Genomic DNA, 16,754 nt, shown 5'->3' with positions numbered 1-16,754 from the left:
CCATACCCTTCTGTCTGCCTAGGTATGAGCTCATGTACCAGTGCTGGAGCGCTGACCCCAAGCAGCGCCCGAGCTTCACATGCTTACGGATGGAGCTGGAGAGCATCCTGGGCCACCTGTCAGTGCTGTCCACCAGCCAGGACCCCTTGTATATCAACCTTGAGAGAGCCGAGGAGCCTGCGGAGGGAGGCCGCCTGGAGCTGCCTGGCAGGGACCAGGCCAGCGGCGGGGCTGGGGATGGCAGTGGTGTGGGGGCGATGGGGGGCACCCCCAGTGACTATCGGTACATCCTCAGCCCTGGGGGGCTAGCTGAGCAGCCTGCGCAGGAGGAGCAGCAGCCAGAAAGCCCCGTCAGTGAGGGCCAGAGGCTGCTGCTTCTGCAGCAAGGGCTACTGCCCCACAGTAGCTGTTAGCCCACAGGAAGAGGGCGTCCCGAGCCATGCTGCTGGCTCTGCTGGCCCGCCGCTGGCTGAGGAAGCCCTCTCTGACCCCAGCCCAGGCAGCAAGGCATGGAGGCTCCTGTGGTAGTCCTCCCAAGCTGCGCTGGAAGCCTGGACTCACCAAATTGCCCAATCCCAGTTCTTCCTGCGGCCACTCTGGCCTGCCTGGTGTCAGTTCAGGCCTTGGCTGGGTGGAGGTGGGCCAGGCCTGGTTGTCTAAACCCAGGCAGCTGGCAGGAGGGGGGAGGTTATGTTTCCATGGTTACCATGGGTGTGGAGAAGATTTGGGGGAGGGTAGATCTAGCCCTGTGGGCCCCTACTCTCTGGCTGAGCTGCCCCTGCTGCTTTAGTGCATGCATTGAGGTGTCTCTGACCAGGGGCCTAGCTCTGCCCATGCTTGGGGTTTAAATTCCCAGGTTTGCTCCTCCTCACAAAGAGATGCCCTTGTATTATTCCCTTTAGGTGAGAGTTGGTAAGGGTTGATACAGGCAGGTCCCAAGCCCTATGGTAGGAGACAGTGGGGCATTCTCAGGTCTGAATCGTTATCCCCTTCCTGATGACCCACCTACCCTGCCTAGGCCAGGAGTAAAGTGCAGCTTTACTGACCAGGTCACAGCAAGGCATGCTGGATTACTGCAGGCTACCATTCGCCCAGCCCATAAGGGCAGTGCACTAAGCCTGGCAAGAGGAAGGGGTGCTGTAGGCCCTGCCCAGAAATGCGTGGGGCCAGAGAGGAGTCCAGGAGCCCCTCTTTACGCCCTCCCACAGTCTGTCTGAGCATGCTACCAAATCCCAAAATATCCTAAGACTAACAAAGGCAGCTGTGTCTGAGCTCAGTCCTTCCATGCAGCATCCATCCCTTAGTCCCAATTTTCCCTCTCTGGAGACCCTCTTCTGTCCCAAGTCTCCAGAGAAAGAGAGAAAATAGGCCTGATGGCTGACGTGGGTGAGGGGGAGTTACTGGAGCCTGGACCCCAGCCCTGCTAGGGGAGCCCCCTGGATTGCATGGGGCAAGGCCCTTGCTGTTAGGGATATTTCCAAGCCGTTAGAAGCTGTTTAAAAACAGAAATAAAATTGAGAACTAAAGGCTCAAGGCTTTGTCTCTTAACTGTTTACTTTTTTCCAGATCACAAAAATGAAGCATCTCTACATAGAGAAAAGTCTGGAAAGACATATGCCAAAATGTTAACAGCTGTTATCTTTACATGATGTGAGTTAAGGGGACTTGTTTTCCTTTGTGCCTTCCAAGTTTTTTGCATTGAGCACAAAATGCTTTTGTAATTAGGGGCGCATGGGTGGCTCAGTTGGTTAAATGTCCAACTCTTGGTTTTGATGCAAGTTATGATGTCGGTAGTTTGTGAGTTTGAGCCCCACATTGGGCTCCGTGCTGACAGTGCACAGCCTGCTCGGGATTCTCTCTCCACTCTCTCTTTGCCCCTACCCCACTTGTGCTCTTTCTCTTTCTCTGTCACTCTCCTCTCAAAAATAAACTTTAAAAAAAAGCTTTTGTAATTAGAGAAGAGCCCAAAGAATATTATCACATTAAAGATAATACATAGGGTGCCTGGGTGGCTCAGTTGGTTGAGCGTCCGACTTTAGCATAGGTCATGATCTTGCGGTTTGTGAGTTCAAGCCCCGCATTGGGCTCTGTGCTGACAGCTTGGAGCCTGCTTCGGATTCTCTGTCTCTCTCTCTCTGTGCCCCTCCCCTGCTCACACCCTCTCTCTCAAGAATAAATAAAGATAATACATAGTCCTTGTAGACAATTAGGAAAATGTAGAAAATCATCCTACCACCTAGAGATAACCACCCTTGATCTTTTAAAATGTAAATGTTATGGAAAGGTCCTTTTTCTTGGAACAAGGACAAAGACTACTTTGGCTGTCTCCTACCCCTCTGTCAGACTTTCCTTCTATCATTGGGTGTGGAGCCTTTGTTCTCACCTTTACATTGTTGCTGGGAGCCAGGGGAAACTCAGGGGAAGAAATGGGCTAAGAGAATGGCATGCCTCTTAAGCATTAGAAATAAGAGCATAAAGTTTGCTTCCAAGTATTTCCACTGGAAAATTTTAGGTTAGAAGCTTTCAGAGCAAACTCATGAGAATATGTAGCAGGAGGCGTGAGAACTGGGTCCCTCTCTGTGTGGAGGGGTGTGGGAAGACAGGGAGGGACACAGGTATTGCCCTGCTGGCTGAGAGCAGTGGAATGAGGCGGGTGCTTCTGAAAGCAAATATCCTGAAAAACCTGTTGCTGGCATCCCAGATTCTGGTTCCCACGTGGATCATAAGACCTGAATTCACTTCCAGGGAAATGGCTTTCAGAATGTTTCCTGCTGTGATTGGCTTTAACTGCCTGTAATGATTATCTGTGTGGTAATGTTTGAGAATTCTTGATTGAGGAGACCTTTACTCTCAAATCATTATTTACCATTAATGGGCTCCTGTTATGTGCTAGGCACTGGGCCAAGCACTTCGTCTGTATTATCTCATTTAATACAGAGAGCATTCCTGTAAGATGGGAATATAATTATCATCCTCCAATAGGACAGAAATGCAGGATAAGTAACTTGTCCAAGGTTATGTGGTTAATGAATGGTCAATCAATTCAGGCTTGAAACCCACTAAATCAGAGAGTCCCCTAAAGACTGCTTTTTCCCTCCCTACCATTCCAGAGAGCACCTTAAACAGCTCTGTCATAATCATATTATCTTTTGGGTGAATGCAGGTCAGTACTAGGTACCTTTTAAAATGTACAAGAGTTATGATACGAGTATGTGTGTGTGTGACAAAGTGAGAGTCATCTACCAGTAATTAAATCTGTGTAAATAATTTTCTCAGCTCAGTCTCTTTTCCCCAAGTGTCTTGGCCCCCCATGATCAAGGGGTTTGAGGTAGGTGATAATAATGGCATTTTTTTTTTTTTTTAATGCTTATTTATTTTGACTGAGGCGGGGGGTGAGGGGTAAAGTGAAAGAGAGAGAGAGAGAGAGAGAGAGAGAGAGAGAGAGAGAGAGAGAGAAAATCCCAGGCAGGCTCCACACTGTCAATGGCTGACATAGGGCTCCTTTTCACAAACCATGAGATCATGACCTGAGCCAAAATCAAGAGCCAGTTGCTTAACCAACAAGGCTTTTTTATTTAAATTTTTAAAAATGTTAATATTTACTTCTGAGAGAAGAGAGAGAATGGGGAGGGGTAAAGAGAGAGGGAGACACAGAAAATGAAACAAGCTCCAGGCTCTGAGCTGTCAGCACAGAGACCGATGCAGGGCTCGAACCCACGAACCACAAGATCATGACCTGAGCCGAAGTCAGAAGCTTAACCAACTGAGCCACCCAGACATCCCATGATAGTGGAGTTTTTAAAAACCTTTTTCGGGGGGCATGTGGGTAGCTCAATTGGTCAAGCGTCTGACTCTTGACTTTGGCTCAGATCATGATCTCATTGTCATGGGATCAAGCCCTGTGTTGGGCTCCACAGTGAGTGTGGGCCCTGATTGGGGTTCTCTATCCCTCTCCCACTCCTCCTCCTGCTCTCTCTTCCTCTCTCTAAAAAAATAAATAAACATTGAAAGAATAAATAAAAACCCTTTTTTTTAAAGTATAGGATTCATCCCCAAAAAATATGCCAATCAGAAGTGCACAGTCCTTAAGAATTTTTCACAGACAGATCCAAATAACCAGCAACCAGATCAAGAGACAACATTACCAGCACTCCAGAAGCAACTTTTTAGGCCCTGCCCCAGCCTCTGCCTCCTCCCCCCTCCCCAAAGGTAACCTCTATCCAGATTTTTAACATCATGGATTAAAGTACTTCTTTTTAAAGTTCATATAGAGTCATACAGGTTGGATTATTTTGTGTGTGCTTTCTTGCACTCTGCAGTGTGTTTTCCAGAATTATCTAACCACAGCAATTTTGAGAAGTGGGGGTCAAAAAGAAGAGACAAGAGTAGAACAGTGGTTTTGTTCTGTTTTATATTTTTGTTTTTTATTAATGTACCTAGCTCAGTGCCTCTCATACTTCAAACAAGACCCCCAGACAGATCACCTGGGACTCTTATTAAAATGTAGACTCTGATTCAGTAGGTCTGGGGTGGGGCCTGAGATTCTGCATTTCTAACCAGCTCTTAGGTGATGCTGATGCTTCTGGTCCACACTTTAACGTGCAAGCACTATTCTCCATCAATAATTTGAAAGGGTGCAGTAAGTATTTGCAAACTCGTTCAGTGACTGCAATATAGAATCATTCTAACAGAATAATGGAAAAGATTGGAGCATAATTTAATTTCTACATCTTATAAAATTTAATTACTTTTTATGTGTTTCTGATTGATATCTTTCTACTTTAAAATATTATTTTTTCAAATAGATGTCAAATACCCATGGTAAACAATTTTTAAAGTATAGAAAGGTAGGGGCAGCTGGGTGGCTCAGTTGGTTAAGTGTCTGACTGACTCCGGCTCAGGTCATAATCTCACAGTTTGTGAGTTCCAGCCTTGCATCGGGCTCTGCTGTCAGCGTGGAACCCACTTCAATAACTTTTTTTTTGTAATGTTTATTTTTGAGAGCGAGAGAGAGACAGAGTGTGAACAGGGGAGGGGCAAAGAGAGAGAGGGAGACAGAGAATCTGACACAGGCTCCAGGCTCTGAACTGTCAGCACAGAGCCCAATACTGGGCTCAAACCCACGAACCGCAAGATCATGACCTGAGCCGAAGCGGGATGCCCAACAGAACCACCCAGGTGCCCGAACATGGAGCCCACTTCAGGTCCTCTGTTCCCCTCTCTCTCTGCCGCTCTCCTGCTCACTCGCTCTTTCAAAAATAAATAAATACTAAAAAAATACATGTAGAAAGGCAGACAATGAAAATAAGTTGCCTTGTGCTTAGCTCTTAAGTTTCTATTCCCAGAGGCAACCACTGTTACTGATTTTTTGTGAAATTTTCAATAACCTATACACTTGTATTTTTGTTTTGCACAAGTGGTAGGTTATTGTACATGTTGTTTTGCCCCTTTGCTCTTTTTATTAACAATATGTGTAAGTAAATAGCTAATGGTATATACTCTGGATATTGTTCTAAGTGCTTTCGGTATTTTAACTGTAATCTTCACAACAACCTTGTGCAGTAGATACAATTACTGTTTCCATTTTATGGATGTAATTCAAATCTAGTATACCCTCCAGAGCCTCTATTATGAAACTTTCCCCTAGCTGTATGTATGCATCTTTGCTCCTTAACATTGAACATTTAGGTTGTTTCCAATATTTTGCTATTATAAATAGTGCTGCAATGAACTTTTTAGGCATATCATTGCATACTTGTAGGGTTGTATCTATAGAAGAATTCCTAAAAGAAAAATTGCTGAAGGAATTTGCATTTTAAATTGTGGTTGATACTGCCAAGAACCCAAGAATCCAAGGTGAGTTCTGTTCATCTGGTAAGTGAGAGCAGTATTTCATTGTAATTTCAGTTTGCACTTCTCATTATAAGTGATACACCTTTTCGTATGCTCTTAGCCATTTTGATCTTTACTGTGAACCGTTTGTCATAGACTTTTTTACTAAGTTGTTGGTCCCTTGTTACTAATTTGTAAGTGTTCATTTTATATAAAGGAAATTATTCTTTTGTGGTACATGGTGTAGATGATGTTTTTGCTGTGGTTATTTGAGTGTGTATGTGTATAGGTTCTGGGTTTTGTGTCATACTTAGAAAGGACTTCTCACTGCAAGATTATTATTATTATTTTTTTCAAGTAGGCTTCACGCCCAGCCTGGGGCTTGAACTCACAACCCTGATGTCAATAGTCAGATGCTTTACCAACTAAGCCAGCCAGGTGCCCCATGCAAGAAGACTATTTTTAAAAACCTGCATTTTCTTCTAGTGCTTCTAAAGTTTATTTTTCACTGTTTCATTTTGAGTCATCTAAAATGTATTTTGGAATAAGAAGTGAGATATGGATCCAAATTTATTTTTTTCCAGATGGCTATCCATTGTCCCAACACTGTATACTGAATGATCTATATTTTCTGCACACTTCTTTAATAATCCATCTCTATGTATTTATATACTTCTTTTGTTATATACTATGTTCACATATGTATTTGGGTTAATTTCTAGACTCTATATTCCATTTCCATGTGCCAGCACGACTACTGTAGATGTATTGTGTAGTTTTCCTACGTGCTCCTCTTATATTTTTTTGCAATGTTCCTCAAGGTTTAAGGAACAGCATCATGGGTGTTAGCATATGGGGATAGCTCATAGGGGATAGCATGCCTGCAGTCTACTGAAGGACTGCAGGTCTCCCAAGGCTTTACAGAGTGATTTGTCTATGATGTCATCCAGCAAGAAGGGACAGTCAGTCAGGATAAGAATCCAGGGATTTACCTAGTTCCTCTTTCCAATGCCCCAGCCTTAGAGGGTAGAGGTGGTAGAAAGACTGGATTGACTTTTTAGTCATCCTCCACAACTAACAGTTTTCTAAGTCCTATTGAGTCCATTCTCCCAATTTATTTTGAATGGGTTCTTCCTGCCATCAGCATCCTCAGATCTCTCTCCCCTGTTCCCCAGACTGCTGCAACAGTTCTGGAAGCTTCCTGACCTCTCTCAAGCCAGACCAGTGACTCTGCCTGTTATAAAGTCCCATCCCTCAGCACCTGGGGAATTTGTCTTCGGGGCTCTCATTCCCCTTTTGTAATTAATTAGTTGTGATTATCCAGCCTCTCCCCATGTAAGTTGAGTGAGCACAGCATCTTGTTTTATTCATTGCAGTATCCCCAGCATCTTAGCCCAAAATCCTAACCTCAGTTTTCTAAAAATGGAAAGGTAGAATGGGAAAATAATATTTATTTTACAAATCCTTTTGATGATTAAGACAAAGGATCTGTGCCTAGAGGAGGGCCTGGCACGTACCCATGGTTCAGTAAGTAGGCACAATTTCTCACCTTTCCCTCAAATTACTGTTTTTCCCTGGGGTAAAGCATAAAGGAGAAGCTATCACTTCCCCTGCCACCCCCTCCCCAAGGCACAGACAAGTGAAGAAAGACCCTGAATCATTAAAAGGGAGAAAGGAATTTTACGTCTTGACCCTTGAGAACCCAAAAGGCCCAAGTCAGATGGCCTTGCCTGAACTTTGCTCAAGGGCTCCAGATATGTCGGGTGGGGGCTCTTCTACCCGAGTTTCTGACAAGGAAAGCCTGGGGCGGAGACTGAGGCCGGGGCCTAGCGCGGCCTACCCAACGGCTTGGCGGGCCCACTGGGGACCGGACCACACGCGGGGCCACGCGAAGGATCACGCGCGGGCTCGCTCTGCTCCGGCCTTCGCGGAGGCCTCCCGGCGGCCGGCTGGGAAAGGCTCGGCCGGGGGGCGGGAGGGAGGGGTGGGGGCTGCGGGACACAGGCCCCTTTGTCCGCGGCGTGGAGGGGACCCAGCTGCAGGCCCGCGGCGGAGCGCGGTTGGCCGGCGGGCACCGGGCTGCGGCGGCCTAGGGAGCGCTTCCCCAGAGGGGGCGCCCAGAGACTCAGAGAGGGGGAGCCAGTCAGTTCCAGGTCAGCTGGGTGGGGCCTCCCGCGACTCGGAACAGGGCACCAGCGCCGATGCCGGCGCTTCTTTGTTAAAAGCGGTCCAAGGTTTTTCTCTTCTGGGAGTAAAATTTCATTGAAGGATTGACTTGGCCGCGAGGAATATAAAAGAACTGTGAGCTCGTTTTTCCGCCCTAGGAGCTTAGGTTTTGGGAAACGAGGAAAGCGTCCCTGAGTTTATCCTGAAAGAGCTAAGGAGCATGTGGACAGTAGGCGCCCTGGGAGGGAAGAGGAGGAGAGAGCTGGCGGGGGTGGCTGGAGCCATCTGGGCAGAGCGGAGGCCGGAAAACCTAGCCCGGTGGCTGGAGCCGTGGGGATGCCACACGGAAACAGGGTCTGCAGATGCTTACTGACCAAACTGTAGGTGAAGAGTCCGAGGAAATTGCTGAAGCAAGCAAGCAAGCAAACAAACCCATAATCCACTTCAACAAACAATTCTTCGTATTTTTTAAGTTTGGTAGCAGAAATCTTTTATTAAAATGAAATATGTATAACATCAATATATAAAATGGTTGAAAATATATTGGTCCTCAAAACCTTTAAGTCTTCATTGTTTGTTAGGAAATGCTTTCTTTTTTGTGACCTTGAGGGACCTTCATCCGGCTACAGAGAAAAAAACAAATGGAAAAAAAAAAAAAAAAAAGGATAGCCAGAATCCTTTCTTAGTTGCTGAAACTTCCATCCTAACATGGAACATGTATTTCTACCAGCACTATCTCACATTACCCTGAGTTGCAAACTTGGGATGAGAAAAGTGTCAAACCTCGTGGAAATAGACTTTCACAGTGCACCAGTAGCGGTCTTCTAGAAATACAGTGAGTATTGTTGGAACTGGGCAGCTTTCTTCCAAACCTACTATTATTTCTTTTAATCAGGTCATGCCCCTTTTTTGATACCTAGAAACTATTTGACACTATAATCATTGTTCCTAACAGTCTCTGTTCAAGCACATACTGCATACCAGCTACTCTTCCTGTACCTTTGTAAACCTCATTATTTTTAATTCTCAACCATAGTATGTTTTAGCTTAGGTAGTGAACATAACTGTTTACTTTGTGTTTTTTTTTTTGTTGTTGTTGTTGTTGTTGTTTATTTATTTTGAGAGGGAGCACAAGTTGGGGAGGGGCAGAGAGAGGGAGAGACTGAATCCCAAGCAGGCTTCCTGCTATCAGAGCAGATCCTGATATGGGACTCCAACTCACAAACTGTGAGATCATGACCTGAGCTGAGCTCAAGAGTCACTTAACTGACTGCACCACTCAGGTGCCCCCATTTTGTGGGGTTTTTCAAAATAACCTTATAATATTAACATGTTTAATCTTAACAATTATATAGGGTAGACACTAATCCTTATTTTTTTTTAAGATTTTTTTTTTAAGTTTATCTATTTATTTTGAGAGCGTGAACTTGAGTGAGGGAGGGGCAGAGAGAATCCCAAGCAGGCTCTACACTGCGGGTGTAGAACCTGATGCAGTCTTGTGCCCACAAACCATGAGATCATGACCTGAGCCAAAGTCAGATGCTTAGCTGGCTGAGCTACCCAGATGCCCCAAGATTTTTTTTTTTTTTTTTAAGTAATCTCTACACCCACCGTGGGGCTCAGATTTACAACCCAGAGATCAAGAGGCACATCCTCTACCAACTGAGCCAGCCAGGAGCTCCCAAACCCTCAATATTTTTTCAATTAGAAAATATTTTGGGGCCGCCTGTGTGGCTTAGTTGGTTAAGTGACTGACTTCAGCTCAGGTCACGATCTTGCGGTTCGTGGGTTCGAGCCCCGCCATGGGATCTGTGCTGACAGCTCGGAGCCTGGCGCCTGCTTCAGATTCTGCGTCTCCCTCTCTCTGCCCCTCCCCCACTTGTGCTCTGTCTCTGTCTCTCAAAAAATGAATAAACATTAAATAAAATATTTTGAATGCTCGGAAAAGTTTTGAGACAAATACAAATCTCAGTCTTTTTCCATATTTGATTTTGATATTTTGGAAAGAAATACAACATTGTAGATACGGTGGAAGCCTCCCAGGAACTACTCCCTGATTTCATTCCCATTTCTCCTTTCTCTCCCCAGACATGCATTATTTGAAATTGGTATCTATCTTCCCCTGCATGTTTTATTCTTTTCACTACATTCATATACCCATATATGAAATAAAAATACATCAATTTATTTTTAAGACTTACCCACTTTGATATGTAGGTCTAGTTCATTCATTTAAACTGTTACTTTTCATTGTATGATCACAACACAATCATTTCATTCTCCTATTGATGGACATTTGGTTTCTACTTTTTGTAATTTGAACAATGCTGCAATGCATATTTTTGCTTAGGTCTTATATACACAAGAGAGAGTTTCAGGCTGGTTTTTAGGAATGCACATCTCCAACTCTGCTAGATATTGCCAGGCTCTCACAGTGGCTATAAAAGTAACATTTTCACCAGCAGTAACTGAGAGTTCCTTTTGGTCCACAATCTCAATAGTACTTAGTATTGTCAGATGTTTTAATTTTTAACAAACCTAATGGATGTGAAATGATAATCCATTTCTGTCTTAATTTCTATTTCCTGAATTACTAGTGAGTCTGAGCATCTTTTCGAATGTTTATGGGACACTGGATTTTTCTTTCTTTGATTTGTCTTTGCTCATTTTTATTTACTTACCAATTATAGAAATCCTTTATGTGTTCTGGATCAATCGCATATCAGCTATATATGAGGCAAAAACCTTCTCTTGGTTGCAACTTTTCACTTTTTTTTTCTTTTTGTACAGAAGTGTAAACGTTAACGTAGTCAAATGTATTGCATATTTTACTTAATAGCTTTTTGTGACTTAAGAAATTATTTCCAGGGCACCTGGCTGGCTCAGTCAGTGGAGCATGAAACTCTTTTCTTTTTTTGATGTTTATTTTTATTTTTAAGAGAGACAGAAACAGAGTACAAGCTGAAGAGGGCAGAGGGTAAGAGAGACAGAGCAGGCTCCAGGCTCTGAGCTGTCAGCACAGAGCCCAACTCGGGGCTCATACTCATGAACCATGAGATTGTGACCTGAGCCGAAGTTGGTGCTTAACCAGCTGAGCCACCCAGGAGCCCCTGGAGCATACAACTCTTGATCTCATGGTTGTGAGTTCAAGCTCCACATTGGGTGTAGAAATTACTAAAAAATAAAATATTTAAAAAGTAGGGGTGCCTGGGGCGCCTGGGTGGCTCAGTCGGTTAAGCGTCCGACTTCGGCTCAGGTCACGATCTCGCGGTATGTGAGTTCGAGCCCGCGTCGGGCTCTGTGCTGACTGCTCAGAGCCTGGAGCCTGTTTCAGATTCTGTGTCTCCCTCTCTCTCTGACCCTCCCCCATTCATGCTCTGTCTCTCTCTGTCTCAAAAATAAATAAATGTTAAAAAAAAAAAAATTAAAAAAAAAAAAAAAGTAGGGGTGCCTGGGTGGCTCAGTTGGTTGAGCGTTCACCTTTGGCTCAGGTCATGATCTCGCAGTTTGTGAGTTCAAGCCCCGGGTCAGGCTCTGTAGTGACAGCTCGGAGCCTGGCACCTGCTTCAGATTCTGTGTCTCTGTCTCTCTCTGCCCCTCCCCCACTTGTGCTCTGTTTCTCTCTATCAAAAAGAAATGTAAAAAAAAAATTTTTTTTTTTAAATAAATAAATAAATAAATAATAAAAAGTGAAAAATAGGAGGGGTGCCTGAGTGACTCAGTCGGTTAAACGTCTGACTTTTGCTCAGGTCATGAATTCAAGCCCTGGGTCACACTGTGTGCTGACAGCTCAGAGCCTGGTGCCTGTTTCAGACTGTGTGTCTCCCTTTCTCTCTCTGCCCCTCCTCCACTTTTGCTCTGTGTCTCTCTCACAAAAATAAACATTAATATTTTTAAAAAATAAATTAAAAAATAAAAAAATAGTGGCATCTGGGTGGTTCAGTTGGTTAAGCATCTGACTTTGGCTGAGGTCATGATCTCATGGTTTGTGAGTTCGAGCCCTGCATTCGGCTCTGCACTGTCAGAAGCTTGGGATTCTCTCTCATTCCCCCTCTCCGTATTTATTAAATAAATAAGTAAAAATTTTATTTATAAAGAAATAAATAATAAAATAAATTATTTCCTACCCCCAAGGTCATATAGTTTGTCTCCTATATATTGTTTTAAAAGGTTTAAAGATTTTCTTTTCAAATTAAAGTCTTTATATTTGTATATGGTATAAGGTAATTTAATTGTTTTTCTTATGCATGTTTAATCCCAGCACCATGTACTGACTAGACAAGAACAATTCAATTCAAAAAAAAAAAAAAAAAAGAGAAACAACTATAGCCTGGGTACGGATGGGTGGGTGTAGAGATTTGGAGAGAGCTCTGAAGGGAAGAAATGGTTCCTAGGGCCCACCCAGGTCCAGTCTGGGCTCAGGGTCTCTACCTAGATGATGTTGTGTCCTGGCATCAGAGACGGGTTTAGAAAATTCTGAGGAAGGCATTTCTGATCACCTAGACTGCTGTGGGACCTGGTTCCAAATTGGGATTTCCCACCCAATTGGCATTTCTGGCTCCAGCCATTCCCAACTACCCAAGGGAAGGCACATCAAAGCGTGGACTCCCTGAGGCAGGCTAATGTCTGGGGCAGGGAGCCTGCTTGGCAGGTCTAAGGGCAGTATTGACTAACATGGCTTTTTCCACCCATTTTCCTTAGAGCTAGAAGCTCCATAGGTCTCTGTCTTCCACATTTTTACAGGGAAGATTTTTTTCCAAAATCTGATATGTCACCAAATATCCAGCTTTCAAAATCTGGTTCTTTGTCACAAGCTACCTTTCCAATAAGTCAAAACCCTACGTTTTAGATTATTGTTATGGCAGCAACCTCATTTCCATGTACCAGTTTCTACATTATTAAATTATATGGTACATTGATATAACAAAGAGACTACAGAATACAATGGCTCAAACAAAATAGGAATTTCTTTCACTCTCACCCAGCCATCTGGAGGTGAATGGCTTATAGACAGCTTTGTTCCAGATGCTTATTCAGGGACCCAGGTCCCTTCCATCTTGTTCCCCCACATATTCCTAAGGTGTGAGGTGTTGACCTCTTATGTGTGGTCAGAGCTGGGTTACTCCTGGAACTGCAATCTAGCTGCCAGTCTTTATGTCGCTCTGGTCTTCCTTTGGTTGATTTCTCAGAAAGAACTCATGAGAACAGCAGTCTCTGAGTTTTGGCAGTACTCTCAACAGTTTCTCTCTAGCCTTGATACTTGAAGATCAGTTTGGCTGGCTACTGAATCTGTGGTTCACATTTTCTGTCATTGTCTTAAACATGTTACTGTATTACTTTCCGGATAAAGTGTTAACTAGCAAAAAAAGTATAATGTAATTTTTTCCTCTTGGCCTTTTTTTGCCTGGATGCCAATAACCATTTATTTTCTTTTCAAGTACAATAGTTTCAATAGACCATGTCTTTTTATTGGTCATTCTGGATCCATTTACCCAGATACATGGCATGTTCTTTTAATATAGAGTTCCAAGTTCTAGAATAGAGCTCCTTTTCTGGTTGTATTCATAGAGTGGCTTTAAAATAAATCAAATCAGTAAATAAATAACCTTATATTTTATGAGATTTGCCTCTCTTGCTTCCCTCCCTTACTTTTATTTGGACCTACTTCCTATTTGTCCCTGTCCCTGGGATTTCATTCCCAGCAGCTTCTCCTTATTGAGGACCTAAAGAGCTTTGCCTTGGAAGCTTTGTTTGTAATTCTGAGAGCTTGTAGGACCCAGTCTGCCCCGTCACTATGAGACCTTTATTGGATCTTCACGGTCCTCATCAGCGAGCTGGACTCTGCAGGATCCCCTCCCTGCTTCCACTGAGAGTTGTCGATTGGGGGTTTGCCTGCTTTCAGGGTTGCCGAAAGCCGAATTCCTTCCCTTTGCCTCCCTCTGCACGGATTCTGATCCCACACAAGTCTTGTAGCTAACAGGGTTTATTCTTGCCAGCTTGAATTGTGGATTCAGAAGAACGCCTTGTTTATGGAGATGTTATCCATGGATTTTTGGTTGGCTCTCCCAGTTGCATTTTGCTGCCATGGTCGTCTACCCTCACTCTACTAATTTTGCCATATATTACATTTATTGTCATCCAACCCTAAATCTTTTATTATTTACCCAAATTTTCTTTATAACCCAAATAAACTACACCTCTGAACTCTTTTTTTTTAAGTTTATTAATTTTTTATTTTTTGTGAGAGACAGAGAGCAAGTGGCGGGGGGGGGGGGGGGGGGACAGAATTCTAAGCAGGTCCCATGCTGTCAGCTCAGAGCCTGAAGCGAGGCTCGAACTCATGAACCTCGAGATCATGACCTGAATTGAAACCAAGAATCCGAAGCTTAACTGAGTCACCCAGGCGTCCCTACATCTCTGAACTCTTTTAGCAGCTATGTCTGTCGGTCTTTTCCCTTGGGTGGAGAAACTGCCCCAACCCCTGCTATAAGCACTGAGCCTGACTCTAGTTCCTGACCTAGGCTGAAGTACTTTTTGTCTCCTAAGTGCCTGGCTGCCTCCCCTGCATCTCTACTAGGATCCTCATAGCCCTGAGGCTTCAGTCCTACTCATGACTTTAGGTTTCTGTTTAGTTCAGGGCCACAGAGATTACAATCTTGTTTTTGAGCTCAGCACTATCATTTTGTTGTTTTCTTTTTTGTGTTTTATCTATCCCTGCTATGTGTTTACAGCAGAGGGAGTGCCAAGAGAGCGAACTCACAGAGCCATCTTGACTCAAAGTATCTCAAAAAACATTTGAATGCACAGTGCACGATGAACTGATGAGCCACTATGGGGATACAAAAATGAGTAAGAAAGGCTCTCAGTCTCAGAGAGATGAAGAATCTAGTGAAAGAAGGTGACCCATAACATGCCACCATAAAACAGACTGAAAACTTCTCTATGAGAAGTGGTTAGTAGAGCTGGCAGATCCCAGGAAGACTTGTGAGGGGGCCGAGGAGGGCTCCTCAGAGGTAGTAGCTTTAGAACAGCTCATTTAGAAATATGGTTGTGGGAGTGGATGTGGCAGTTTGGGGACACCATCTGTGAAACTGGAGCACAGGCTGCCTTGGTGGAGTGTGGAGGATGTATTGAAGGAAGAGGCTGGAGGTTTGAGCACAGACTGTGGAGTTCACACAGACTAAGTTCCAGGCCCGCTTCCACCACTAACTAGAGGTATGAGCCTGGACAGTGCACTTCATCTTTCTGAACCTTAGTTTCATCTATAGAAAGGGAATAGAATATCCCCTGCCTCAAAGGGTTATAAGGAGTGTAACTGTTGGTGATGTATATAAAGACACAGTAAACTCTTTTTAAAAAGCTTATTTATTTTGAGAGAGAGAGGGAGGGAGGGAGGGAGGGAGGGAGGGAGAATCCCAAGCAGGGCCTGAACTCATGAATTGTGAGATCGTGACCTGAGCAGAAATCAAGAGTTGGACACTCAACTGATTGAGCCACCCAGGTGCCCCAAGACATAGTAAACTCTTAGTAAGTAGTACTCATAACTATTATGAGCATTATGAAGGGTCTTGAATATTATGCTATTAACTTTTTTAAAGCTTTGTCAAGGTATAATTTACATACAATAACAAACTGAGCACTTTGCCATTTACTAGTCCTCCTTCTGTTCTCTGGAACAGTCCCTGGAATATTACCCAGACTGTAACGTCTCCAAAAATGTCTACTTGTTAATCTCGGGAACCTGTGACTATGTTAGGTGGCATGACAAAGGGGAATTAAGGTTGAAGATGGAATTAAGTTTGCTAATCAACTACCCTGGAGATGAGCATATTATTCTGGATCGTCTATGGGCCCAATGTAATCAAGAGAGTCTACGTGCGTAGAAAAGGGAGGCAGAAGAGGGAAAAATCAGACTGTGTGAGATGACTTTGCTGGACATGCCTTTGAAGATGGAAGGGGCCATGAGCAAAGGAGTGTGGGCAGTCTCCAGAAACTGGAAAAAACCAGGAATCATTCCCCCCTGGAGCCTCTAGGAAAGCAGCCCTGCCAACACCTTGACTTTGACCCAGTGAGACCCACTCTGAACCTCTTTCCTCCCAAACTGTAGATAATAAGTGTTGTTTTATTTTATTTTATAACAAATTAAAAAAATTATTTTTAACATTTATTCATTTTTGAGAGACAGAGCAGAAGCAGGGGAGGGGCACAGAGAGAGGAAGACACAGAATCCGGAGCAGGCTCCAGCTCTGAGCTGTCAACACAGAGCCTGATACAGGGCTCAAACTCACAAACAGCGAGATCATGGCCTGAGCTGAAGTCAGAGGCTTAACCAACTGAGCCACCCAGGTGCCCCTATTTTGTTTTATTTTAAAGATTTATTGGGGTGCTTAGGTGACTCAGTCGGTTAAGCCTCCGACTTCAGCTCAGGTCATGATCTCGCAGTTCGTGAATTTGAGCCCTGCGTCAGGCTCTGTGCTGACAGTGCAGAGCCTGGAGCCTGTTTTGGATTCTGTGTCTCCCTCTCTTTCTCTGCTTTTCCTCCCTTGCTCACGTTCTGTCTCTCTCTCTTGAAAATAAACATTAAATTTTTTTTTCAAGATTGATTGATTGATTGATTTTGAAGTAATATCTACACCCAACATGGGGCTCAAACTCACAACCCCAAGATCAAGAGTTGTGCACTCCACCCACTCAGCCAGCCAGGTGCCCCAGAAGTGTGTTATTTTAAAACACTATATTCCTAGTAATTTGTTGTA

At 44.0% G+C, this 16,754-nt stretch overlaps 1 protein-coding gene across 5 annotated transcripts in view; it reads left to right on the top strand.

The window, feature by feature from the left end:
* TYRO3 (TYRO3 protein tyrosine kinase) overlaps positions 1-16,754 on the top strand; it is a 40,990-nt gene that overhangs the window by 23,596 nt on the left and 640 nt on the right. For 2 of the 5 annotated variants that reach the window (XR_006218661.1, XR_006218659.1), the window contains exons 19-20: positions 23-1,650; positions 5,762-6,068. Coding sequence is in view for 1 of the 5 variants with exons in the window: in XM_042989112.1 (XP_042845046.1) it covers positions 23-413 (391 nt within the window). In the remaining 4 variants the exon portion in view is untranslated. Of the gene's footprint in view, positions 1-22; positions 1,772-5,761; positions 6,071-16,754 lie in introns of those variants that run through there. The other 3 variants (XR_006218660.1, XR_006218658.1, XM_042989112.1) reach the window with 3 other exon arrangements.

The sequence above is a fragment of the Panthera tigris genome, chromosome B3 (genome assembly GCF_018350195.1).
Source record: "Panthera tigris isolate Pti1 chromosome B3, P.tigris_Pti1_mat1.1, whole genome shotgun sequence".
Taxonomy (NCBI): Eukaryota; Metazoa; Chordata; class Mammalia; order Carnivora; family Felidae; genus Panthera; species Panthera tigris.
This window is presented reverse-complemented; position numbering and strand designations above follow the sequence as displayed.